At 41.8% G+C, this 25,918-nt stretch overlaps 1 protein-coding gene across 1 annotated transcript in view; it reads left to right on the forward strand.

Moving 5' to 3' along the window:
• Positions 1-24,330, forward strand: part of LOC125456258 (leucine-rich repeat-containing protein 19-like) — a 45,078-nt gene extending 20,748 nt beyond the window's left edge. The window contains exons 3-5 of the mRNA XM_048539242.2: positions 491-1,004; positions 5,100-5,264; positions 15,660-24,330. Coding sequence (XP_048395199.1) covers positions 491-1,004; positions 5,100-5,264; positions 15,660-16,009 — 1,029 coding nt within the window. The 3' untranslated portion in view covers positions 16,010-24,330. The remainder of the gene's footprint in view (positions 1-490; positions 1,005-5,099; positions 5,265-15,659) is intronic.
• The last annotated feature ends 1,588 nt before the right edge of the window (positions 24,331-25,918 follow it).

Below are 25,918 nucleotides of genomic sequence, written 5' to 3' on the forward strand. Positions count from 1 at the left end.
TCATTATCTTGGATTCTCCAGCATCTGCAGTTCCCATTAGCACTCATCTCTATTACTTTTGATATGTGCTTACTGGCAAGCGGTCATTCGTTTCTCAAACTCTTACTCATCAGCCTTGCACGTAAAAGCAACCCCTACGTTATATTTGAATTAAAGCTGCATTCATCCCAGATGCATAGTCGTGGGTTCAGGCGTAGACAGAGCAAGGATTTTTAGATGCCCTGAAAACTTAATTTATAAAACATCATGAAAGCAACGAACAGAACATAACTGAGTACTATTGATGTAACAAGCAGGTGGTAAATTGTTACGTGAAGTGGTTTCCAATCAGGTGATTGTATAATTCTCCAAAAAGAGTTGAGACATTATCTAACTTTTTTTAAGAGTACCAGGTGGATTATTTCTGCTCCATCTCTGTTCTCAATTCTGCCATACTTGAAAGTTGTGGACATAACATAATAAAATTTGAAATTTTGAATATATTTCTCAGGCCTCAGCAATCTGCACTGGGAGGAACCTTACAAGGGTGCCAAAAGGTCTTCCCACCAATTTAACTCATTTGGATTTATCGGGCAACTCAGTGGATTCAACGGATCTAGAAAACAATAGGAGACTGCAGGCGCTCAGAGATCTGGTCTTCCTCAACCTTTCAAATAATAACATGCCAACTCTCACCCCTGAGATCTTTATGAATCTGAAGAAGCTGAAGGTATTGGATCTGAGTCACTGCAAGATTGATTTGCTTCACCCCAAAGCTTTCAAAGGTCTTTTTAGTTTAAAGATCCTGATGTTGAACAATAACAGAATAAAGAATTTGGCAACTCAGTTCCTCAGTGATGCACAAGAATTGTCAACATTGAACTTGGCCAATAACAAGTTGACCACAGTCACCATGCAGTTGTTGGAGAAATTTGAAAGAATACATGAGGTTCAACTGCAAGGAAATTCTTGGATCTGTGACTGCAATCTGTACCCACTACAGAAATGGCTGATGCTACGGTTTGGTAAGTAATTAATTGATTGTCATATTAAACTTGGTTTCAGAGAAAGGCTGAAGTATCTGCGAGAACACTGGACCGTCTGTCTGATTCTCATCATTAAGGGTATCCCCAACATAGGATAAAATTAGCTTCTTTATTCTAACATATCCATTGGAAATTTAATAGGCAAAATCATTTATCCCTTTTACAGTCCCCTTCAATAAAGAAATATCGGACAGCCTGTTACACATAGGGCCCGTCCATCTATATGGGTTCATTGTGTGATGCTTTTGGTTACAAATATTCACTGAACATTGTAAACCATTGTACAAAACATACTTTCAATTTTGATGCAGTCTATCATGCATGACTGTCTATCATGCATGACTATCTATCAGAATGAGTTTGGTGTGATTTCTCTTTAATGTTCTGAAAAAAAGGTGATTGGAGGAACTTCTCAATATTGTATTCCTTGAGCAAACTGTGCCTGAGAGACAAGCAAATATGATTAGTGACTTGGCCACATATGCCAGAACTCCAGAGCAACAGACTCCAAAATATTCTGTACATTATCGTTTGCCTTCAAGAGTAACTCATCGGCCAAAGTGTTTTTTTTTAATTGATTCAGATAGGCACTCTCTAGAGGAGTCTGCTGTATAATTTTGTTTTCTTGAAGAGTGTGATTGGTGACATTTTGTGGGATAAGCATTTATAATTGGGTATTGCTGACTATGTTAAGCTCTTTTATTTTAATGATAAGACAGCAATTTTGTTATTTAAGAAAGCTGGTTGATAGTTCCTTTTATTTAAAACCTGATACAGGTGAATTATTTAATTGGTCATTTTAGGTTTTAGGTTTTAGATAGCTGTAAAACTATTGTAACCAATGATTTTAGTTGACCATCTTGTTGTGACCCTTGGAGTAGTGGTACAAAACCAACAGTGTGCACCCCTCCAGCCTCAGTGATAACAGTTGACTCATCAATACTGATGTAAGGCCAATTAAGGATCCGCAACACATGTTGACCATTCTAGTCATACCCTGCTAACTTACACACTTATGTGGTTCAAGAACAATGTACTCTGGCTGCTGAACATCTAAAATAATAACAGAAAATGCTTGGAATGTTCAGCAGGTCAGTCAATACCTCTGGAGGAAGAAAGACGAATCATCTTGATAATTCATCAGAATGTTTTATTGGTTATCTGAACAAGGACTCCACTTTCTCCCCTTTGGTCCAGGAACTCCCTACCTAAGTCCAAGACACCACCCATGCCCTCAACCTCCTCCAAAACTTCCAATTCCCCAGTCCCCAACACCTCATCTTTACCATGGACATCCAGTCCCTAAGCACCTGCATTCCCCATTAAGATGGCTTAAAGGTCCTCTGCTTCTTCCTGTCCCGCAGGCCCGACCAGTCCCCTTCCAATGATACCCTCATCTGCTTAGCCGAACTCGTCTTCACCCTCAACAACTTCTCTTTCAATTCTTCCCACCTCCTACAAATAAAGGAGGTGGCCATGGGTACCCACATGGGCACAAGCTATGCCTGCCTCTTTGTAAGTTATGTGAAACAATCCCTCTTCTGCACCTACTCTGGCCCTAAACCCCACCTCTTCCTCCGTTACATTGATGACTGTATCAGCGCCACCTCGTGCTCCCACAAGGAGCTCGAACAGTTCATCCACTTCACCAACACCTTCCACCCCAATCTTAAGTTCACCTGGACCATCTCTGATACCTCTCTCTCCTTCCCGACCCTCTCAATCTCCATCTCAGGCAACAACCTGGAAACTGATATCCATTTCAAACCCACCGACTTCCACAGCTACATAGAATACATCTCCTCCCATCCAACTTCTGGCAAGAATGACATCCCCTATTCCCAACTACTTCACCTCCACTGCATCTGCTCCCAGGATGAGGCATTCCACTCCCAGACATCCCTGTTGTGCTCGTTTTTCAAGGACTGCAACTTGCCCTCTACAGTAGTTGAAAACGCCTTTGACCTTGGCTGTTGCATTTCCTGCAATTCATTCCTCACACCCCCCTCTCTGTAATAACAACCAAAACAGAATCCCACTCGTCTTCATGTTCCACCCCCCCACCAAACTCCAGATCCAATGCATTATCCTCCAGCATTTCCGCCATCTGCAATCCGACCCCACCACCAAACACATTTTTCCCTCCCCACCCTTATTTGCCTTCTGGCAGGACCACTCTCTCTGTGACTTCATTGTCCACTCCACACTCCCCTCCAGCCCCATCACACCCGGCACTTTTCCCTGCAACTGCAGGAAGTGCTACACCTGCCTCTACACCTCCCCCTTCACCTCCATCCCAGGCCCCAAGAAGACTTTCCACATCAAGTAGATGTCTGCCTGCACATCTGCCAATGTGGTATACTGCGTCCGCTGTACCCGTTGTGGCCTAATCTACATTGGGGAAACCAAGCAGAGGCTTGGGGACAGCTTTGCAGAACACCTACGCTCGGTTCACACTAAAAATCTGCACCTCCCCGTTGTGAACTGTTTCAACTCCTGCTCCCATTCCGCAGACGACATGTCTATCCTGGGCCTCCTGCAGTGCCACAGTGATGCTACCCAAAGGTTGCAGTATCAGCAACTCATATTCTGCTTGGGAGCCCTGCAGCCCACTGGTATCAATGTGGATTTCACAAGCTTCAAAATCTCCCTTCCCCCTACCAATTTCCAAAACCAGCCCAGCTTGTCCCTGCCTCCCTAAACTGTCCTTCCTCCCACCTATCCCCTCTTCCTACCTCAAGCGCCACTCCTACCTACTAACCTAAACCTGCCCCCTTGACCTGTCCGTCCTCCCTGGACTGACCTATCCCCTCCCTGCCTCCCCACCTACATTCACCTTTACTGGTTCCAGCCCACCTCTTTGACCGGTCTGTCTTCCTCTCCACCTATCTTCTCCTCTATCCATCTTCTATCCGCCTCTCCCTTTCCCCTATTTATTTCAGAGCCCCCTTCCCCTCCCCCATTTCTGAAGAAGGGTCTAGGCCTGAAACATCAGCCTTCCTGCTCCTCTGATGCTACTTGGCCTGCTGTGTTCATCCAGCTCTACACATTGTTACCTTGTTTCAGGCAAGTTGCCTTCTGTAAATTGCCATGTTTCTTACATCGCAGCAGTGGCTGAACTTGAGAAATTACTTCAACTGGACATGAAAATCTTTGAACTGTAATTATTTACATCCAGTGCTTGTAAAAATTCTTACCTTTGTTATGCACAAATGTGAATTGTAACTTTGCTTACACCACAACAGAATGGTCAATATCATTTTTGTTTAATACCACTTGTTAACTTCACCAGATCAATTTTATTTGAGAAACACCCAATAACTTCTGTTCAAATGCCTTCTTCACTCAACAATTTAATAACACAAGGTGGACAACTTTACTGCTGTGTATTAAGGAATAATACGTAAATATATTTATGATTTTACCAAATGAAATTAGCATTTATTAGTACAATTCATGCCCTTGAGACATGACAGCCATAGAAATATTTCTAAAATATGTTATAATATAGGCAAATGTAGTCATCAGTTCATGCATGCAGGGCCCCACAAATGTCATAAATAGCTAGATATTTGGTTTTGGTGGTATTGGCTGAGGGGTAAACTTTGATCCAGTCACGAAAACAACTCTACCGGTTCTTCTGTAGGTCATGGAATCTTTTACATGATCTACATAAGAGGGAAGGCAGGATATTGAATCCAAAAGATGGTACCTGAGACAGTACAGCAGCCTTTATTACTGCATTGAAGTATCAACCTGGATTTTCTGCTCAAATCTATGTAGTGGGATCGAACTTTAATGAATTTCTAATTCAAGCTACTGTCACTGAGCCCAGGCTGATATCTAAATCCACTCTCCCAATTCTAAGGAGCAATTTGTTAAGACAAGGCAGCATAAATTATATCCATCTCATGGCTTTATATTTCAAAGAATGCACCTGCCAATTTATCAACTGTATCAAGAGGCACAGTTTGTGTGTAGAAGTGAAATCACCACAACTTGAAGGTTCTTTTGTTATGACCCTCAATGCGTAGAGTAAATAATATTGTGAAAGTTTTTCCATCTTTCTGTTAGACCATGCAGAAGAAATACAGTGTGTGTTCCCGCCAGAACTCCAGGGCAAGGATTTGCTGAATCTAGACCTCTCATCTGAGTCCTGCTCAGAAAAGTCTAAAAGATTTCCTCGTCTTGCATATTCAAATACTTCAACTTCCACAGTCACAGCTATCACCAATCAGAGTAAGTCATACACAGAAACCTTTGTAAATTAACTTTATATTTCTCAAGAATATTTGTATGATATAGTTTAGTTGTGTTCAGACAATCTGCCTTTAACATGAGAAAGGTTGCCACACAGTACAGAAATCAAGATAATAAAATGTGAGGCTGGATGAACACAGCAGGCCCAGCAGCATCTCAGGAGCACAAAAGCTGACGTTTCGGGCCTAGACCCTTCATCAGAGAGGGGGATGGGGGGAGGGAACTGGAATAAATAGGGAGAGAGGGGGAGGCGGACCGAAGATGGAGAGTAAAGAAGATAGGTGGAGAGAGTGTAGGTGGGGAGGTAGGGAGGGGATAGGTCAGTCCAGGGAAGACGGACAGGTCAAGGAGGTGGGATGAGGTTAGTAGGTAGCGGGGGGTGCGGCTTGGGGTGGGAGGAAGGGATGGGTGAGAGGAAGAACTGTTTAGGGAGGCAGAGACCGGTTGGACTGGTTTTGGGATGCAGTGGGTGGGGGGGAGGGGAAGAGCTGGGCTGGTTGTGTGGTGCAGTGGGGGGAGGGGACGAACTGGGCTGGTTTAGGGATGCAGTAGGGGAAGGGGAGATTTTGAAACTGGTGAAGTCCACATTGATACCATTAGGCTGCAGGGTTCCCAGGCGGAATATGAGTTGCTGTTCCTGCAACCTTCGGGTGGCATCATTGTGGCACTGCAGGAGGCCCATGATGGACATGTCATCTAGAGAATGGGAGGGGGAGTGGAAATGGTTTGCGACTGGGAGGTGCAGTTGTTTGTTGCGAACTGAGCGGAGGTGTTCTGCAAAGCGGTCTCCAAGCCTCCGCTTGGTTTCCCCAATGTAGAGGAAGCCACACCGGGTACAGTGGATGCAGTATACCACATTGGCAGATGTGCAGGTGAACCTCTGCTTAATGTGGAATGTCATCTTGGGGCCTGGGATAGGGGTGAGGGAGGAGGTGTGGGGGCAAGTGTAGCATTTCCTGCAGTTGCAGGGGAAGCTCTTTCCCCCCACCCACTGCATCCCAAAACCAGTCCAACCTGTCTCTGCCTCCCTAACCGGTTCTTCCTCTCACCCATCCCTTCCTCCCACACCAAGCCGCACCCCCATCTACCTACTAACCTCATCCCACCTCCTTGACCTGTCCGTCTTCCCTGGACTGACCTATCCCCTCCCTACCTCCCCACCTATACTCTCTCCACCTATCTTCTTTACTCTCCATCTTCGGTCCGCCTCCCCCTCTCTCCCTATTTATTCCAGTTCCCTCTCCCCGTCCCCCTCTCTGATGGGTCTAGGCCCGAAACGTCAGCTTTTGTGCTCCTGAGATGCTGCTTGGCCTGCTGTGTTCATCCAGCCTCACATTTTACTATCTTGGAATTCTCCAGCATCTGCAGTTCCCATTATCTCTAGTACAGAAATCAATGTTTTTTTAACCTACCAAGTGAAACATATCTTTATGTTCAATTTTATTTCATATAGTATTAATATTCACTATTCCTTTAATATGCTTTGACCCAAAACATTCCATATTCTATCTTCAGAGACTTTTTCTAACATCCTTTTTAATACCTAAATCTTTCAATTTTTAAGAATGGTCCTGCCATAACAAAATGGGTTTGAAAGGTTTTGGATATAAAACTATTCTAACCAATGACTTTTTTTTTGAGAACATAGAACATTGAACAGTACTGCACATTACAGGCCCTTTGGCCCACGATGTTGTGCCAACCTATTATCCTACTAAGATCAAACTACTCCGCATGCCCTACATTTTACTATAATCCATGTGCCTATCCAAGAGTCACTTAAATGTCCCAAATGTATCTGACTCCACTACCACCACTGGCAGTTCATTGCACACGCCCACCACTCTCTGTGTAAAGAACCTTACCTCTGGCAGCTCCCCTAAACCTTCCTCCAATCACCTTAAAATTATGCCTCCTCGTAATCGTCATTTCTACCTTGGGAAAATTTCTTTGGCTATCCACGATCTATGCCTCTTATCATTTTGTACACCCCTATCAAGTCACCTCTCCTCCTTCTTTGTTCCAGTGAGAAAAGCTCCAGTTCTCACAACCTTTCCTCATAAGACCGGTCCTCCAGCTCAGGCAGCATCCTGGTAAATCTCCTCTGCACCCTCTCTAAAGCTTCCACATCCTTCCTATAGTGAGGCGACCAGAACTGAACACAATATTCCAAATGCGGTCTAACCAGGGTTTTCTAGAGCTGCCCCTCGCAGTTCTTAAACTCAATGCCCCAGCCAATGAAAGCCAACACACTATACGTCTTCTTAACAACCCTACCAACTTGGGTAGCAACTTTGAGGTATCTTTGAACGTGGACCCCAAGATCCCTCTATTCCTTCACACTGCCAGCAATCTTGAAATTAACCTTGTATTCTGCATTCAAATTTGACTTCCAAAATCAATCATCTCACACTTTTCTGGATTGAATTCCATTTGCCACTTATTTGCCCAGATCTGTTGACATTTCCTATTTATTTCCCTTCACCATTCAATGAATAGCCACCCTTTCCTGAATTGTTTTTCAATATTTTGAGTTCTTTGTTGAAGGTTACTTTGTTTACTATCTCTGTTCAGTCTGAACTGGTTCTCCATGTTTTAGATATGCATATACATTTGGATAACAAAGCCTTACATTTTGTGAAGTTGTTACACAGTTTGTTACATAATACTTTCAGGACAGTGCAATGACACATTGTAATTGTCTGAACAGTTAACAGTAATATTGAAGTTGTAGAGAATAACTTACACTCTGCTGAGACTGGTAGATTTTGGGGAGGGGGGATGGTAAAAGTAATCTTTTTCTGAAAAGAAATAGGCTTTGTTCATAATATTTATAAAAATATAAAGGATTTTGATGACTGTCACAGCATGTTCAAGCCAATGCGATTGTAATAGTCTTCTTATTTACAAAATGCATGAAATATATTCCATTTCATGTATACAGCCAAACGGCAAAACATTTCAAATTGGAAAGTGCAATAGATATTACTTTTTCTCTATATATACCTTTTTCCACACTGAGGGCACTTCAATACATTCCTAATATCCTGCATCTTACTCATCTGGGCATTCTTTCTGTCATGTAAAGGGGAATATTCAAAAGCTGGAAAAGCATTCCCAGATAACTTAACTTATTTTTCATATACTGTAGCCTGGCTGTTTAGGGATTTTGGAATACAGTTTGGTCAATGTAATGACTCCAGACTATCATTTCTAGAGGTCCAGACATACAAACTCACGCAGGTCTCAAAAATGTTATACTCTCTCATGTTTGGTATATTTTGCCACCAGAGGGACTACAGTGTCATGCATTTATTTCACCACTAGGGGAAATGCATCTTTCTGCAGCTATGAGCAACAGCTAGTGTCACCTTCAATGGATCTAAACCAAATCTATAATAAGCGAGTGTTCATTACGCCAGTTTGCGTTCAAGGGCGGAATGTAAAAATAAGCCCCAGGTGCTTAAGGTTTTTAAACAGGTTCTGGCCTGTTAATTTCAAATAATATGAGATACATTGAGTAATCAGTATGACTGCAGTGGAAAGTGCTTGCAACCCTGTGGTGTGTCAATTTTATCTGATGAAAGATTGCAATCACTAACCTCTTTGATAATACCTTCAGCAATCTTTCGGTTGGCACTTCACATTTACAACTAAACCCATAGTTTCAGAAGTGAGGGAGGAAGTGAAAGACCACTCACTAATGTAGCTCTTTAAGATCACTGAATCATTTCCACCCTTGTAACATCTACCAAAGCAAAGCTGTATCTGTGCAAATCATAGACAAAACATGAGCGCAAAAGTTGTTTCCAGTTTTGAATGCACAATTTTCAGCAAGTTGTGAAGCCAAACAACACAATATTGAAGACACCTGAGAGCATAAAGGAGACAAATTGCAACTTTTTTTTAAAAGCACAAACACAAGATAAAGAGACATTCAAAACTGTGAAGAGTGGAAAGGTAAATGGAGAAAACTCATGCCTGCAGGTTATCGATTTGATAAACAGTGACCATTGTCATTAATTCCCGTAGGCAGTGGTAAATTTTTAAAATAAATTTGAACTGCCGGTTAATGATTGAAAAGTTGGCACAGCAAGATTTGTTGTTTTAAGACTTTTGCTGTAACAAATAGAATAAACTTACTTCTGAACAAACATTATTACGGTAGGCAACTTTGACTTTTCTACGTGAGCATCATCAAAAAGCCAATTTCACGACAATACTTTCTCTGTCCTTTTAAGTACAGATTTATTTCTCTTGGAACCAATCCAAAGTGATTTGTCACCCTAAAGGATATGTCGCCATTTTTTGTTCTTTCTTAACCTGATGACCATTAACACTGGAACTTCATGGTACGGGTTTTCCTAGCAATACGCCTTCCAGTACAAACTAGTTGAATCTTCCGTTCTTCTTTCAAATCCTTCTGATTTAGTCTTTTCTCTCCAAGCATGAGCTCGCACTCGCATTTTGGGGGTTGATATAGATCTTTGGTATCTACTGCTTCCTGTCTCCCAGACTTTGGCAGACTGTCGACGTCTGAATTTTCAGGGATACCAGAGTAAACCATCTCCTCTTGAAGCTCACCTCCATGGAAACATTAAACACATCAGCCTTGCATTTAAGTAGAAATTCTAAATCTCCATTTTTGAGAAGCCCAATGCTTTCTGTCTTGGAAGTGGTGGATAACTAAAATTTTAACCATTTACAACCTGGCATTCTCATCACCTCTAGGTATTTTTTGGTCACTGTAAATAGAGATCCTGTTGCCACTGTATCCAATTGTGAAGGCCTTTAACATTTTTCTTTCACTTAAAAAAAAGCAGAGAGACTGCCCTAAATTTTTATTTGCCACATCAGCTGGACTTGTTGTCATGCAGACTTCAGAACAAGTCACATGACCCATTGACTTTCACTTTTACTTAAAGTTAAAATCCTGAACATAACAATCTAATAAACCGCATCTATAACACAATAAATTTAAAATCTTTAATGAAAGAATGAACGGAGGACTTAAGGACATATCTTCATGCAGGAGTTAATAAGATATTGATGTCCAGAAGTAGTGATGGAGGCTGAATCAATAATGATTTTGGACGGCAAGTGAATGAATATTTGAAGGATAGGACAAAACAGATTGAATTTTCAGTGACAGGCTGCAATGATGTCATCTTGTCTGATGTAAAATTCTATTTTCTTTGGATTTCCGCACACCCCCACCCTACTCACACTGCCTCCTACAGTGTGCATGCTGATTGTGACTTTGAGCATATTACATTGCTGTTTCCCTATGCTCAATTTTAAGCTGGACCTGCTGATCGCTATTACCAACACCAGTGCTTCCATAATGAATAATCAGTGAAACTACTTTCAAGCATCAGACTTTGTGTGACACCCCCCATCTGAACATGAGCGGGGGCCCAGATAGTATTGAGTAAGGAGAGAGAGGCGAATGGGGGAGTGGGGGAGTGGGGGAGGGGGAACCTACAAGCATGGAGCAGAGCGCAGGAAGTGTTTCAGTTGCAGTAGTAGAGGTGAAGGGAGCTGAATGTGTCCTCCACATCCCACCTCATTACCCTTTCTCTTCAGCAACATTCTCAACTTTCCCTCCCTTCACTGATACCATGTATCTCCTCACTCCTTCACTAACGCTCATTTTTCTCATCTCATCTCCTCCAATTTCCCTTCTGGGACAGTTGAGGATAAGATGGGCAGAACGAACGCCTAGCTTTTCACACAGCCTCTAAAACAGTATGAGTCAATGAGCAAAATAAAAACTGAAAGAACTGCAGATGCTGGAAATCAGAAACAAAAGCAGAAATTGGTGGAAAATCTCAGCACGTCTGGCAGCACCTGTGCAGAGAAATCAGAGCTAATGTTTCAGATCCTCAGACAGTGAGCAGTCAATTAGGCCATACCCTCCAGCAGATAAAAATGTGAATATTTTAAAAAGGCCACTCAGCTGTCAGGGATCAGTCTGAGTTTCATGGTAGCTATTGCTGCTTCAGAGCTCGTCACACCAAAATCTTGTCTAGAGACTCCACTGCTTTGGAAGCCCCAACATCCACTTTTTATTTTGGAATTTGGGTCTAGGACAATAGCCGCAGATCCTTAGTCATTCTCCACGCTGTACTTATGATTCCTGGTCTTATATACAAGATGATGGACTAGGCTGGGGAATTTGAGATAACTCTTTTAATGTTATTGAGTAGTATTATAAAATGTCTTATGTCATGATGTACTCCACATTTTACTGAACAATCTATATGGATCAGATTGTCGAGGGTGAAAATACAAGGTTGAAATACTGTATAGGCAGACTAAGACTAATAAGAATACATTACACAACTACCTGCTGCTGCACTGCACATTCTATGTCATTAAGGAAGGTCCAATATTTTTGCTAACTACCCTCCTAACAGAGTAGTACAGCATGGAAAAAGACCCTTCAGCCCTATCTGGTCCATTTTATCCATGGTGCCCACTCAGCTAGTTCCAATTGGCAGCATTAGGTTCATTTCTTTCTTAACCCTTCCCATTCATGTACCTATCCAATTTTAAAAAAAAATGTTGCTATTGTACCTGCATCAACCACTTTCTTTGGCAGCCCATTCCATATATGCATCACTTAAGAAGTTGCCCCTCAGGCCCTTCTTAAATCTTTTCCCTCTCACCTCAAACCTTTTCTGATGGAGGGTCTAGGCCCGAAACGTCAGCTTTTGTGCTCCTAAGATGCTATCTGGCCTGCTGTGTTCATCCAGCTCCACACTTTGTTATCTTAAACCTATGTTTTCAATTCCCCATCCCCAGAAAAAAGACTATTTCCATTTATTCTATGTATGTCCCTCATGATTTTATATGCCTCAATAAGGCCACCGCTCATTCTCCTAAATTCCAAGGAATAAAGTCCTATCCTGGCCAACCTCCCCCTATAGCTCAGTGCTTCTAGTCCTGGCAACGTCCTTGTAAATCTTCTTTGCACACTTCCCAGTTTAACTATGTCTTTCCTATAACAAGGTGACCAATACTGTACACAATACTCCAAGTGCGGCCTCACCCATGACTTATACGACTTAAACTGTAATCTGATATATTATTTCTCAACCAGTGAAGTAACATCATTTGGCTGCTGTTACTTGCTGTGTGCTTTCCTTGCCAAAACACCTCTGCACTTGCTGCCAGCACATTACAGTCCACAGAAATCTGTCTTATTTATTTGTTAATTCAACTATTTATTGAAATCAATATTTTGCCTGTGCTTTTCTTTATAGAATCCCCTATTGACCTCGATGCAATTTTGAGGCTGAGTTAGTGATCTCAGTAATAGCTCAGGCTTTTTCCCAGTGATTCTTTAAAATCTGTATTTGCAGGAAAGTAAGCATTTTCTATAATCAGAACAAAGTCTCCTATGAAGCTATTGGCTAGGCCCAATATTTAAGTCCACATTGCTGGTTGAATAAAATAAACTTTGTATTACCTTGAAAGACAACAAATACCACACTGTCAAACCATTCCAAAGTCCTCTGTACTAACATCCGGTGGCTAGTGCCAAAATTATGAGAGCTGTCTCACAGACTAGTCAAACAACAACCTGACATTTTCTGTAAACTATGATTCCATGAGTATGACTATGTCCCGGATACCACCATCACCATTCCTGGATAAGTCCTATCTCAACGGCAGAACATGCCCAGCAGAGGTAGTGGCGCAGTGGTATACAGTTGGGATGGTGTTGCTCTAGGAGTCCTCGATATTGACTCCAGAACCCATGAAGTCTCATGGCTTCAGGTTAAACATGGGCAAGGAAACTTACTGCTGATTACCACGTACTGTCTTCCTGAGCTGATGGATCGATATTCATGTTGAACAATGCTCGGAGGAAACACTGAGGATGGCAAGGGCACAAAATGTTCTCTGGGTGGGGAATTTCAATGTGTACCACCAAGAGTGGCTGAGCAGCAGTACTAATGATTGAGCTGGTCAGGTCCTAGAGGACAGAGCTGCTAAACTAGGGCTGCAGCAGGTTGAGAAGGAACCAACAAGAGAGAAAAAAAACTTCACTTCATCCTTACCAGTCCACGAGATGCAGTTGCATCTGTCTATGACAGAATCGGTAAGACTGGCCACTGCACAGTCCTTATGGCGACGAAGTCCCACCTTCACTCTTAGAATAATTGTGTTGTAAGGCATGATCACTGTGCTAAATGGGACAGACTTCGCACAGATCTAACATCTCAAGATTGGGCATCCCATAAGGCACTGTGGGCCATCAACAGCAGTAGAATTATACTCTAGTGCACAATCTGTAACCTCATGGCCTGGCATGTCCCCCACTCAGCCATTACCATCAAGCTGGGGGTCAAACCTGGTTCAATGGAGAATACAGGAGGAGCACCAGGCATACCTGAAGATGAGGTGTCAACCTGGTGAAGCTACCAAACAGGACAAATTGCACACCAAAAAGCAAATGCAGCAGGTGATAGACAGGGCTAAGTGATCCCACAGCCGGCTGATCAGATCAACGCTCTGCAAAGGCCATGGGCCCTGACAACATTCCGGCAATAGTCCTGAAGACTGGTGCTCCAGAACTTGCTGCTCCCCTAACCTAGCTTTCGCAGTATAGTTACAACACTGACATCTGCCTGACAATGTGGAAAATTGCCCAGGTATGCCCTGTACACAAGCCCAAACTGGCCATTAAAAGCCCCATCAGTTGACTCTTGATCATCAGTAAAGTGATGGAAGGTGTCATCAATAGTGCTATCAAGTAGCACCTGCTCAGCAGTAACCTGCTCAGTATCGCCCAGTTTGGGTTCCACCAGGGCTAATGAGCTCTTGATCACGTTACATTCTTGGTTCAAACATGAGCAAAAGAATTGAATTCCAGAGGTGAGGTGACAGTGATAGCCCTTGACATCAAAGCTGCATTTGATTGTGTGTTGCATCAAGAAACTGCAGCAAAACTGGAATCAATGAGTATCAGGGGCAAACTCTCTACTGATTGGATTCATACCTGTCAGATAGCAAGATGGCTGTGGTTGTTGAAGGTCAATCATCTCCACTCCAGGACATCTCCGCAGGAATTTCTCAGGGTAATGTCCATAGCCCAACCATCTCAGCTGCTTCATCATTGACCTTTCCCAATCATAAGGTCAGAAGGGAAGTTCACTGATGATGCTGAACATTCTGTAATCATTCATGACTCCTCAGATAGTGAAGCAGTCCATGTCCAAATGCAACCAAATATAGACTATATCCAGGCTTGGACTGACAATTGACAAGCAACACTTGTGCCACACAAATGCCAGGCCGTGACCATTTCCAATAAAAGACAATCTAACCACCGCCCCTTGACATTCAGTGATATTACCATCACTGAATCCCTCAATATCAACATCCTAGGGGTTACCATTGTCAACTGGAATTACTACATAAACAGAGTGAGCACCAGAGCAGGTCAGAGGCTAGGAATACTGCACCAGGTAATGTACTTCCTGACTTGTCAAAGCCTATCCACCATCTACAAGGCACAAGTCAGGAGTATGATAGAATACTCCCCACTTGCCTGGATGAGTGCAGCTCCCACAACACTCAAGAAGCTTGATGCCATCCAGGAAAATGGCAGCCCACTTGACTGGCTCCACATCCACAAACATCCACTCCCTCCAACATCAATGCTTTGATGCAGCAGTGTGTACTATCTACAAAATGCAGTGCAGAAATTAATGAAAAGACCCCTCGACAGGACCTTCCAAACCCATGACCACTTCCATCTAGAAGGACAAGGGCAGCAGATACGTGAGAACACCACCACCTTCAAGTCCCCCTCCAAGTCTCTCTCATCCTGACTTGAAAATATATCGCCGTTCCTTCGTTGTTGCTGGGTTAATATCGTAGAATTGTCTCCACAGGGGCATTGTGGGTCAAACCACAGCAGATAGACTACAGCGTTTCAAGAAGGCAGCTCACCACAACCTTATCAAGCGCAATTAGGGATGGTCAATAAGTGCTGGTCAGCCAGTGAGACCCAATTGGCATTGAGACCGGACTAACTGAAAGATAGTCAATAAATTTGCCATGATGTTTTTATTGTAACTTGTGATTAAAATTTGTTCCCTGTTTTAGTAGAGAGAGGCAGTATTCCCGTCTATACATAACTTTTTCTTATTTGTTGACAAATGTCGTATTCGCGTTTCAGGTTCAGATACCTCACATGCAGATTTTCACTCCCATTGTCAGTGGCATTGTACCGCGCTGTTATTCTGTATAGCTTTCATGCCAAATTAAGACAAGTGTTTCTCCAAAATCGCACACAAACATGGATTGATGTATATGTTGTTTAATATTTTATTAACACTACTTTATTGAAACTTCCAGCTTCAGATGCACCACAAGCTGAAGGCGGCAAGGAATGGTACTATCTTATCGGAGTTTTGGTCATTGCTATTGCCTTCTCAGCCTTGATTGCAATTGGTGCGAAATTTAAACTCTTTCACAAATACCTCACCAGCTACAGTCACCAGCTGTTACCAGAGCAAGACGCCATCAGCCAAGACCATGACACATTTAATGTGAACTTGCCACGCACGAGTGAGTTGGAGAACATCAGAGATAGAACGATGTATCCACCTCATGGTCTAGATGAAGATGATGGATACATTGAGGACAATTACATTCAAACAGAAGTGAAAGCTGAGGATGAGCCAGAGATACATGTTTCAATTTAACAGAAACGTTCAACAGGGTGCCACCACAAACTCTTTCAAACTACTTTAATTCAGGGTATGTATTGTTTTTTTAAAAAAGGTCAACTTATTTCTAAGGAGATGCCTAGGTCTCTTCTCTCTCTTCATTGCATATGATAGCCAAAGGTTTTTGCTCAATGACATTGGAAATTTTCTCTCCACTGTTCATAAGAAAAGAAAAGGGAAATGTTGGATTTGGAAGAAAATAGAAAATGCTGGTTCATCAACATCATAATATTGGAAAGGTCAAGTTCAAATTCTCATAATCAAAATAACTTTTACTTGAAATTTTTCCACCTGTCTAAACCTGATGCAATATCTGTACATTCCCCTCTTTCCAGATAATTTGTCATAGAACCAAACTCTTCCACGTAACACAGGAATTCAAAAATACTTGCTCAAATTGAGCCCTATAATACTTGCTGCTCATGGTGAAATCCTTGTACAATGAGGGGAGCAAGAACTGCATGATGGGATGACTGCATTGCTGAGAATAAGGTAAAATAGTGAGATTTATCTTCGAGGGAAAATGTGCAAGTACAGCAATGTAGAATTGAGAGAGTGAAGGGTATCTGTAGTAAAGGGAACGAAAGACCAAAATGTATATAGGCTAAAGTGTGAGATATGAGAGAAGAAACTAAGGAAAAGGAAAAAAAGTAGTAATATACCTATTCTAATTATAGCTAAGGTTTCTCCAGAAATTGCTTATCTTCCTTATCTTGCTTACAGTGAGAAGCCTGGATAGAGTGGACATGGAGAAAATGTTTCCACTAGCAGGAGAGGCTAGGACCCAGGGGCGCAGCCTCGGAGTGAAGGCATGAACTGTTAGAATTAAGATGTGGAGGAGTTTCTTCAGCCAGAAGGTGGTTAATTTGTGCAACTCACTGATGCAGAGTTCAAGTCACTGAGTATCATTAAGATAGGTAGTTAGGTTCAACCTGAAACATCAACTTTCCTGCTCCTCTGATGCTGCCTGACCTGCTGTGTTCCTCAAGCTCCACGCTGTATTGACTCTGACTCCAGCATCTGCATTTCTTGCTACCTGTTAGATAGGTTCTTGACTAATAGGGGTGTCAAGGGTTACAGGGAGAAGGCAGGAGAAGGGGGTTGAGGAACATTAGGAGATTGAATGGAGGAGTGGGCTTGATGGGCTCAATGACCCAGTTCTCCTCCTGTATCTTATGATGTTATGGCCTTCCTATCACTAAACTATTACATCTCAAACTCCACAGCAATCTCTTCCTGCTCCCCTCCTTATCCCATGCTGTGGCTGGATGACATTGTCTGAAGGTTACCCTTTCTTTCATCATTCAGTTGGAGGTTGGCTGAGGAATTTCCTACCTAAGCCTCTGTGTTAAATTGTTTAACTCCAAGGAGTGTTTTTGTTGTAGCTGTAAAAAGTAAAATGTTGTTGCTTTAACTGAAACTTGTCTGAAGCCCATGGCTGAACAGGGAACTCAACAAAAGAGATAGAAAATATATGGAGAGCGATAGAAGAGGTGCCAGCTTTCAGAGGGGAAAATATTTTGTAGGTAAAATTCAGGCAAAATTAAGAACATATTCAAGACTGGTTTTCTGGAACACCATACAATTAAGTATACAAAGAAAGATGCAACTTTGGACACAGTCCCAATTAATGATTCTGAACTGGTTAGCAACAGGAAGAATGGAAAAATTCAGATTAAGAAGAAGTTTCTATTTGTGGTAGAAGCTAAATAAACATCTTACATGTGAAAAAAAAACACAATAAATGTACAAGGAATTCAGGAGCAACATCGTTCCTGAAAGCAATGTTTTCAACTGGGTTCCCTGACCAACCTGAACAGGTTTCCTGGAATTTTCACATCAGTTGAATATTGTACAAATTTGCTCATTTTTTTTCCAAGATTTTGTTTTTTTATTTTTGAGAAAATAATCATTCATTCAATAGTGTTTTGCTTTGTTTTCATTTATATTTGGAAGCACCTTCCAAATACTTGACCCCATCACCTAAAAGGACAAAGATAGCAGATGAAAGGAAACATCCCTACCTGCAAATTCCACTCCAAACTACACCATCATAATGTGGAACTTTATCATCATTCCTTCACCATTGTGTCAAAGGCCTGGAACGCCCTGTACAACAAGACTGTGGATATACCTACACCACAAGGGCTGTAGCAGCTCAAGCAGGCAGTTCACCATCACCTTTCCAAAGGTTATTAGGATCAAGCGATAAATGCTGGCCTGGCCAGTGCTGCCCACCTCCCATGAAGGAATAAAACATAAAGCGGGGAAGGAAGGTGGGAGTGAGGGTTGGGGATCCACAGAATTTCACAACAGAACGTTAAGCATGTGGGACCTGTGAGATTTCAGAATGAGGGAAAATTGTTTGTTTGTTTTGTACCAGGAAGCAGTTACACCCTTCATTTGATTTGGTTCTATGATCAGGGACAGTGGAGTGTGACTGCAAGTGAGACAAATATGGAAATCCAAGGAGTAGTTGAGCTGCATAAATAGATGGGTTTAAAAGTAAATTGGAAAGCACATGAGACAGAAAGCAGTGATGATAGAGTTAAATGAAACACAAAGGGAGGAAGCTCATATTCAGGCATAAACATTAGCACAGTGAATGTTTCTGCAAATAAATTCCGTGTAACATCAATGCAGGCAAGGAACCTACAGGGTCAGAAGTTGATGGGAGTTGAGAAAACTAATGTAGAATGAGAGAGGAGTTAGTATAGTTCAATTGGAAGAAAATGTTTATGGATAATCAGAGGTACAATAATGGAAATATTTGAGTGTGAGGTTGATACAGTTTAGAACAGCAGCACTCATATCAAATTACAGGGTTTCCTGACTGTGGGAAAGCAGATACACCCCCATAATGGAAATCAAATGGCTTGTAAAATGCTTAAATGGGAAACAAGATATGGTTGAAAAGATAAATAGCTGAACTTTTCCAGAATTTGTCTTAGCTTACCAACAGATAACACTTCTTTTCACTTTTTGATAATTATGGCCGCTCAAAATGTGAGCATGGTAAAATCACACAGCAGGTGACAAATAATCACATTCCTCAGGGTGTACATCAACAGTATCAGTACTGACATAAAAATTCACCAGCATATTAAGAAAAACGTGATCAAGAGCAATAAGGGCCATCGCAAACTCACCACAGTGATTGTCAGTGAAAATGAGGAAATGGCAGCCATATTGAGTCATTACTTTGTGTCAGTATTTACAGTATAACATGGAATGTCAGTATGCCAGACATCACCAGGAAACTAAATTTGAAATAGAGATGTAGGCTCAACAATATTTATCAAAAGCAAAATAATGAAGATCCAGTCACACCCCTTAGTTGATATGGTCAATAGTCAATGACAGTAGAGTGTGACAGCAAGTAAGGCACATAAAGAAACCCAGAGAGTGAGAGTTTGGTATTTGCAATTGTCCATCAGGTTTAAGGTTCCTTCAGTTTGTTTGGATGAGAGAGAGGGCTGCAGGGTGATGAACAAACTGACCAAGGTAAAAGAAGCCATTTAAAGGGAGGGAGCAAAAAAGGAATGTGACATTAGGTGGGGAGAGTATAGCGAGGGATGGTTGACACTGTTCTCTGCAGAAACTAGCAGGAAACCAGATGGTCTGCTGCCCGTTCAATGCCATGGTTTAGGATAACTGCTCAGGTCTGAGAGGAACTTGCAGTGGGGTAGGGAGGATCCAGTCATCATTGTCTATGGAAGTGCCAACAACGTAAGTAGGACGAGGAGAGATGCACTCAGTACGAGGAGCTAGGCACCAAATTAAAAGCAGAACCTCAATGGTAATAAACACTGGATTGTTACCTGGGCCATATGCAAATTGACATAAGGTAACTAGAATTAGAGAAATGCATGTGGGGCTCAAAAACTGGTTTGGCAGGCACTAGAAAGAGGGAATATTGGAACTGGAGTGTTGGGATAAACCCATCAAGGCATAAACAAAGGTGCAGAAGTAGGTCATTCAGCCTATTGAATTTGCTGTGCTATTTAACAAGATCATGGTTGATCAGATAACCTGATCAATCTTGCTTTCCTGCTTTTTTCTCATAACCCTTGATTCTTCTTGATAGGAGGGATTGACAGTTCACACTTCAGAGTAAATCATTAGATAAGGCTAAAGGTTACAGAAATAATAAGGGATTAAACAAATGGCCCTTTTATTCAAATATATCAAGGAGATAGCCTGGGCACTAACTTTTATCTTATTTAAAGGTAAAGGTAAGGTGCTGTGTTCTGGATGTAACTCAATTGATTACACTCTTCAGCTTAACGAAAATATGCTTTATTCTCATCCTACGGTTAAAATACAACACAAGAAAGAAGAATTAGTATAACTTTAACGCAATAGGAAAATTTAAAAGAACAATAGATTATTTAACTACTAAACAGCAACTGTTCCAATATAGTAACATCTCATAAACGCACCCTTGGCAAAGGCAAATTCAGTAAAATAGATTGTCTCACATACACTGTTTCTCCAGTTCAGGAAGAGAAACATCAAAAGAAAATTCTGGCTGAGAGAGCGAACTCTTGCATTTTGTTGTAATAAGGAGAGATGTGAGGCAGCTTCAAAACTACTGAAAGCTAAACTAAAAAATCCCTGGTCCTGTTAGAGCCTGACTCCACCCAGTCATGTTGTTTCTACTGTTACATCTTTTAAAAAAACCCCAAAACCTCACAATATTTTTACTTTATTGGCTTTCAAAAGACAAGTTTCTAACTTGGGTCTTAAAACCTGTCTTCAAAATAAACACTGGACACCTTTTAAACCAGGGTATCATCACATTATATCCGAATCTACTTAGCATTCAGAACAAATGAACTGATTGCACAAATAGAAATAAAGAACTATGATCTGATAGCCATTACAGCTCTCTGATGAAGGGTCTAGGCCCGAAACGTCAGCTTTTGTGCTCCTGAGATGCTGCTTGGCCTGCTGTGTTCATCCAGCCTCACATTTTATTATCCTAGCCATTACAGCGGTATGGTTACAGGGTAACATAGATTGGGACATGAATCTTGAAAGTACAGGAGATTTGTAAAGGGCCAGAATTTGAGAAAAGGTGGTGCGGTGCTTTGAGTTAATTCTGAGTTAATACATAGTATTTAGGAAAAAAAAATGTTTTTTAGACCATTGAAATTTGAAAAGTTCCCAGCAGTGGATGAAACATCCATGCCAATAATTACAAAAGTGACTAGTGAAGATATATTGTTTGGAACAAGCATGATTTTTAAAAAAAATTAGCAACTGAATTATTTTTCCACTTCCCAATACCTGGCATTAAAATGAAAGGCAAACTTTCCATGGTTTGTTAAAACTTCTTAATGCCTTATTAATAAACTTTCAGAAAGACTTTCTGTGGAATTACATCGGATTTGTAATATTGGTAGTTGTAGAAATCCTAAGCCCAGTGGGCTATCAGTTCAGCCATTCTGTTGGAATTAAGTCAACAATGTAATAGCTGAAGTGGAACCTTACTTTAGAGCACATTTTTCTGCTTTGGTACAATGTTACCATTGGTGGTTTACAGAAGTCTGACAGAACAGGCTGGACTGGAGATTAAGTAATGATCCAAGAAGGCTATGATATAATGCAACATAAACCAGCCCACTGGTACTTCAAACTTTTGAATAGCAAAATGTCGCTTAGTTGTATACTTCATGTCACTTCTATGGGAAATTGAGCATTGCAAAAGTTTAGATGCTAAAATTAACTATTATAAGTCCAAAGGGGTCTAAATTCAACCAAGATAGTAAAATAGATCATCTTCACTACAAGCTCCATAAACAGGCAAAATAAAAGAAAAAAAAATTCTGAAGAAGGGTCTAGGCCTGAAACATCAGTTTTCCTGCTCCTCTGATGCTGCCTGGCCTGCTGTGTTCATCCAGCTCTACACCTTGTTATCTCAGGGTGTTTTGTTGATTCTGATTGCAATCTTGGAGGTTAATCTCATGCAAAAGCACATATATTTTGCTACTAATGTAGCATCAATATCAAAATATGGTTACAGCTGAGGCAATCAGTCAGAGTTCATAAGTCTGCAGCTTCGCTTTGATTTCTGCTGTTTCCCACTCTCTGGAGCTGGATTATGCTGGAAGTCCGAAATGTAAACAGAAAAATGCTGGGAATGTGCAGCTAGTGATGCAGCCTCTGTGGGGAGAGACACAAAGCTGAAGCTTTCAGGTCAATGACCTTACATTTGAACTAGAAAGAGTTATACATGTAACAAGTTGTACACAAGGCAGGAAAAGGAGATGGAGGAGGAAAGAACAAGAGCAAAGCTCTGGCAGAGGGTGAAATGTGGGAGAGATTAAACTGCAAAAAAAAATGACAATGCAAAGGAAAAAGCAATGATAATGGAGCAAGTGAAGAAACAAAAAACATAAAGAAGCTAAAAATAGGATTGGTGCCAATGATCTGGAATTGCTCAATCCTGTTTGAAACTCGAAAGCTATAATGTGCCCATTTGAAAGATGAGTAGCTTTTTCTGGGAGCTTATTAAAAAAAAGTGTGACCAAAGAAAGCAAGGTCTGAGTGGAAATTGGATCAATGATTGGGATCAGTTATTTCAGTTAGCTAGACAGCTACTTTGTGATGTAAAGCAATGTCAACAGCATGGATTCCATCCCCACATCAGCTAAGATTACTATGAAGAACTCCTCTTGCCTATGGTGTGGTGGACCTCATATTAAATCACCATCAGTTATCACTTTCTAATGAGAGAGCAGGACTATGGCAACTTTGTCTTTACAAAAAAGAAGTACAAAATAGGCATTTCTACAGATAGGCCAATGACATGTCATGTTTCTGTTGATAACTCAATTTTATGGAGTAATTTCAGCCATCAGAAGATAAAATCAATCAGGAATTCTGTTCATGGCCTTGATACTAAGCAGACAATGATGGAATTAGTGATAATGGGAACTGCAGATGCTGGAGAATCCAAGATAATGAAATGTGAGGCTGGATGAACACAGCAGGCCCAGCAGCATCTCAGGAGCACAAAAGCTGACCTTTCGGGCCTAGACCCTTCATCAGAGAGGGGGATGGGGTGAGGGTTCTGGAATAAATAGGGAGAGAGCAGGAGGTGGACTGAAGATGGAGAGAAAAGAAGATAGGTGGAGAGGAGAGTATAGGTGGGGAGGTAGGGAGGGGATAGGTCAGTCCAGGGAAGACGGACAGGTCAAGGAGGTGGGACGAGGTTAGTAGGTAGGAGATGGAGGTGCGGCTTGAGGTGGGAGGAAGGAATGGGTGAGAGGAAGAACAGGTTAGGGAGGCAGAGACAGGTTGGACTGGTTTTGGGATGCAGTGGGGGGAGGGGAAGAGCTGGGCTGGTTGTGTGGTGCAGTCGGGGGAGGGGACGAACTGGGCTGGTTTTGGGATGCGGTGGGGGAAGGGGAGATTTTGAAGCTGGTGAAGTCCATATTGATACCATTGGGCTGCAGGGTTCCCAAGCGGAATATGAGTTGCTGTTCCTACAACCTTCGGGTGGCATCATTGTGGCACTGCAGGAGGCCCATGACGGACATGTCATCTAAAGAATGGAAGGGGGAGTGGAAATGGTTTGCGACTGGGAGATGCAGTTGTTTATTGCGAACCGAGCGGAGGTGTTCTGCAAAGCGGTCCCCAAGCCTCTGTTTGGTTTCCCCAATGTAGAGGAAGCCACACCGGGTACAGTGGATGCAGTATACCACGTTGGCAGATGTGCAGGTGAACCTGTGCTTAATGTGGAAAGTCATCTTGGGGCCTGGGATAGGGGTGAGGGAGGAGGTGTGGGGGCAAGTGTAGCATTTGCTGCGGTTGCAGGGGAAGGTGCCGGGAGTGTTGGGGTTGGAGGGCAATTAACACTCCATGCTTCACATGGATGAGATATTCCCAACTGCATTGAAGTGTGAAATTATACTGATATTGGAAAAGACTTACTTTTCACAACTGTAAACCCTGTGCATTTTTAATGTATCACTGTAGCGGTTTGATACAAAATTTAGATCTGAGTAAAGTAGTGTCTCACTGCAGAAGACATATCAGTGTACTATCTCAACCATGTAAGATGTGAAATCTGTAAGGTGGCACATTATAACAGAGGTTGGATGTTATATTGGGAGACTGAGCCAAAATGGGAAATTAAAGCTCTATTAATATGATCTTATTCAAGAAATGTAAATAAGTATATTTTACACAAGTGATTACTATGTAATAATCTATAATTGTAATGCACTCTAATAATATTCTGTGATTAGTTATTGCTGATTTTGACATTATGGAAAATACTGCAACGTGCTGAGTATATTCACTGCAGCACGTAATGTTCAGTAAATAAAACTAATAATTTGTCCTCTTATTTAATATCTTGTCACACCAAAGCACTTCACAGTTGGTTTTCTTGAAAATGCAATCGCCCTGTCCCAGCAGCATCTCATAAACAGCAATGAGTTCATCTCATTTTCATGACATTGCTCAAGGGAGAAATGTTGTAACAACTCAAGGAAAAAGTTCCTTTTTTCTTCAAACACAGAATTGTTAACATTTACAGGAACAGGTTTAGCCTTTCATCTGAAAGAATAGCTTTCGCAAAGTGGAAGGAAGCAGGCAGAATGAAAAGAGGCAAGTTGATAGGGAAAATATGGGGAGATGAATGAAAAGGGGAGGGGAGAAGGGGCAAGGGTGAAGAATGAGGTAAATGCAAAGGGACAATGAGAGATGGCAGGAGGCAAAGTGAAGGAAGATGTAAGGGTGATTGATGATAAAGTCCATGAGGAGCTGCAACAAGAAGTGGAGAGGAGCACCAGAGGGAAGGAGAAGGGGATAGAGAAGGAAGGCGGGGGGGGGTGAGGAGAGGATAGAGTGATGAAAAGCAAGTATAGTGAGTAAGGAGTATGAGGATTAGAGAGGCAGGGGTACAAGGATCGGAGAGGTATAGGCAGGTCGGGCAGGGTAGACCGGGAAATGAGTATTGGGAAGGGACAAGGATGAGGAGCAGAGTGGAAAGGGTAGAAGGAGCAAAGAGGAAGCATGGTGAAGATTTGAGATGGTTTGGGAGCAGGGAGGAATGGATTCAGAGTAACCAGCTGCTACAAAACAAAATAATGGGCATTTCAACTGTGGAATTTGATAGGCTGGAGTGGAGGTGGTACTGGTAACCATTTCAACAGAGAGTTTAAAGCAACCAAAATATATGAGCTATCTTGATCACAGCCTTCTCACACATTTCTCAGTTGGCTGATTCACTTGCAGTCATCTCACATCACTCAACAGAGACTGTCACATGTTGGAAATATGGTTCAAAAGGCATTCGTCAAGGAACAGGGCACTGTTTGTCCTTGACAAAAGAACAATCCCTTAAAATGCAGGAGTGTTGCCCACCCTGGGTGGAGTGGGAAATGGAGGAGGAGGGTGTGAAAGGAGGTCAGGCAGAGAGAAAGAGCAAACAGGAAAAGGAAGTCTTTCTCCTTGAGGGAAAGTCAAGGAATGAGGATCTAATCTCAGAGTAAGGTCACCCAATCAGGACAGAGATGAGGAGAAACTTCTTATTTCTGAAGGTCATGTACCTGTGGAACTCTTTACCGGAGACTGATGTGTCATTAGGTATATTCAATTATGAAATAGATTTTTAAATCAGTAAAGCAATTAAGGGTTACAGAGAAGAGACAGGAAAGTGGAGTGTAATAATGCTTTTTGTCATTTATATAAAGATTTGGGTATGAATATAGGAGGTATGGTTAGTAAGAAGTGACAGATGGGGTTTAATTTAGATAAGTGTGAAGGGTCGCATTTTGGAAAGGCAAATCAGGGCAGGACTTATACGCTTAATTGTAAGGTCATGGAGAAGGTTGCCAAACAGAGAGGCCTCGGGGTACAGGTTCATAG

This window comes from Stegostoma tigrinum, chromosome 8, assembly GCF_030684315.1.
Source record: "Stegostoma tigrinum isolate sSteTig4 chromosome 8, sSteTig4.hap1, whole genome shotgun sequence".
In the NCBI taxonomy this organism is placed as follows: Eukaryota; Metazoa; Chordata; class Chondrichthyes; order Orectolobiformes; family Stegostomatidae; genus Stegostoma; species Stegostoma tigrinum.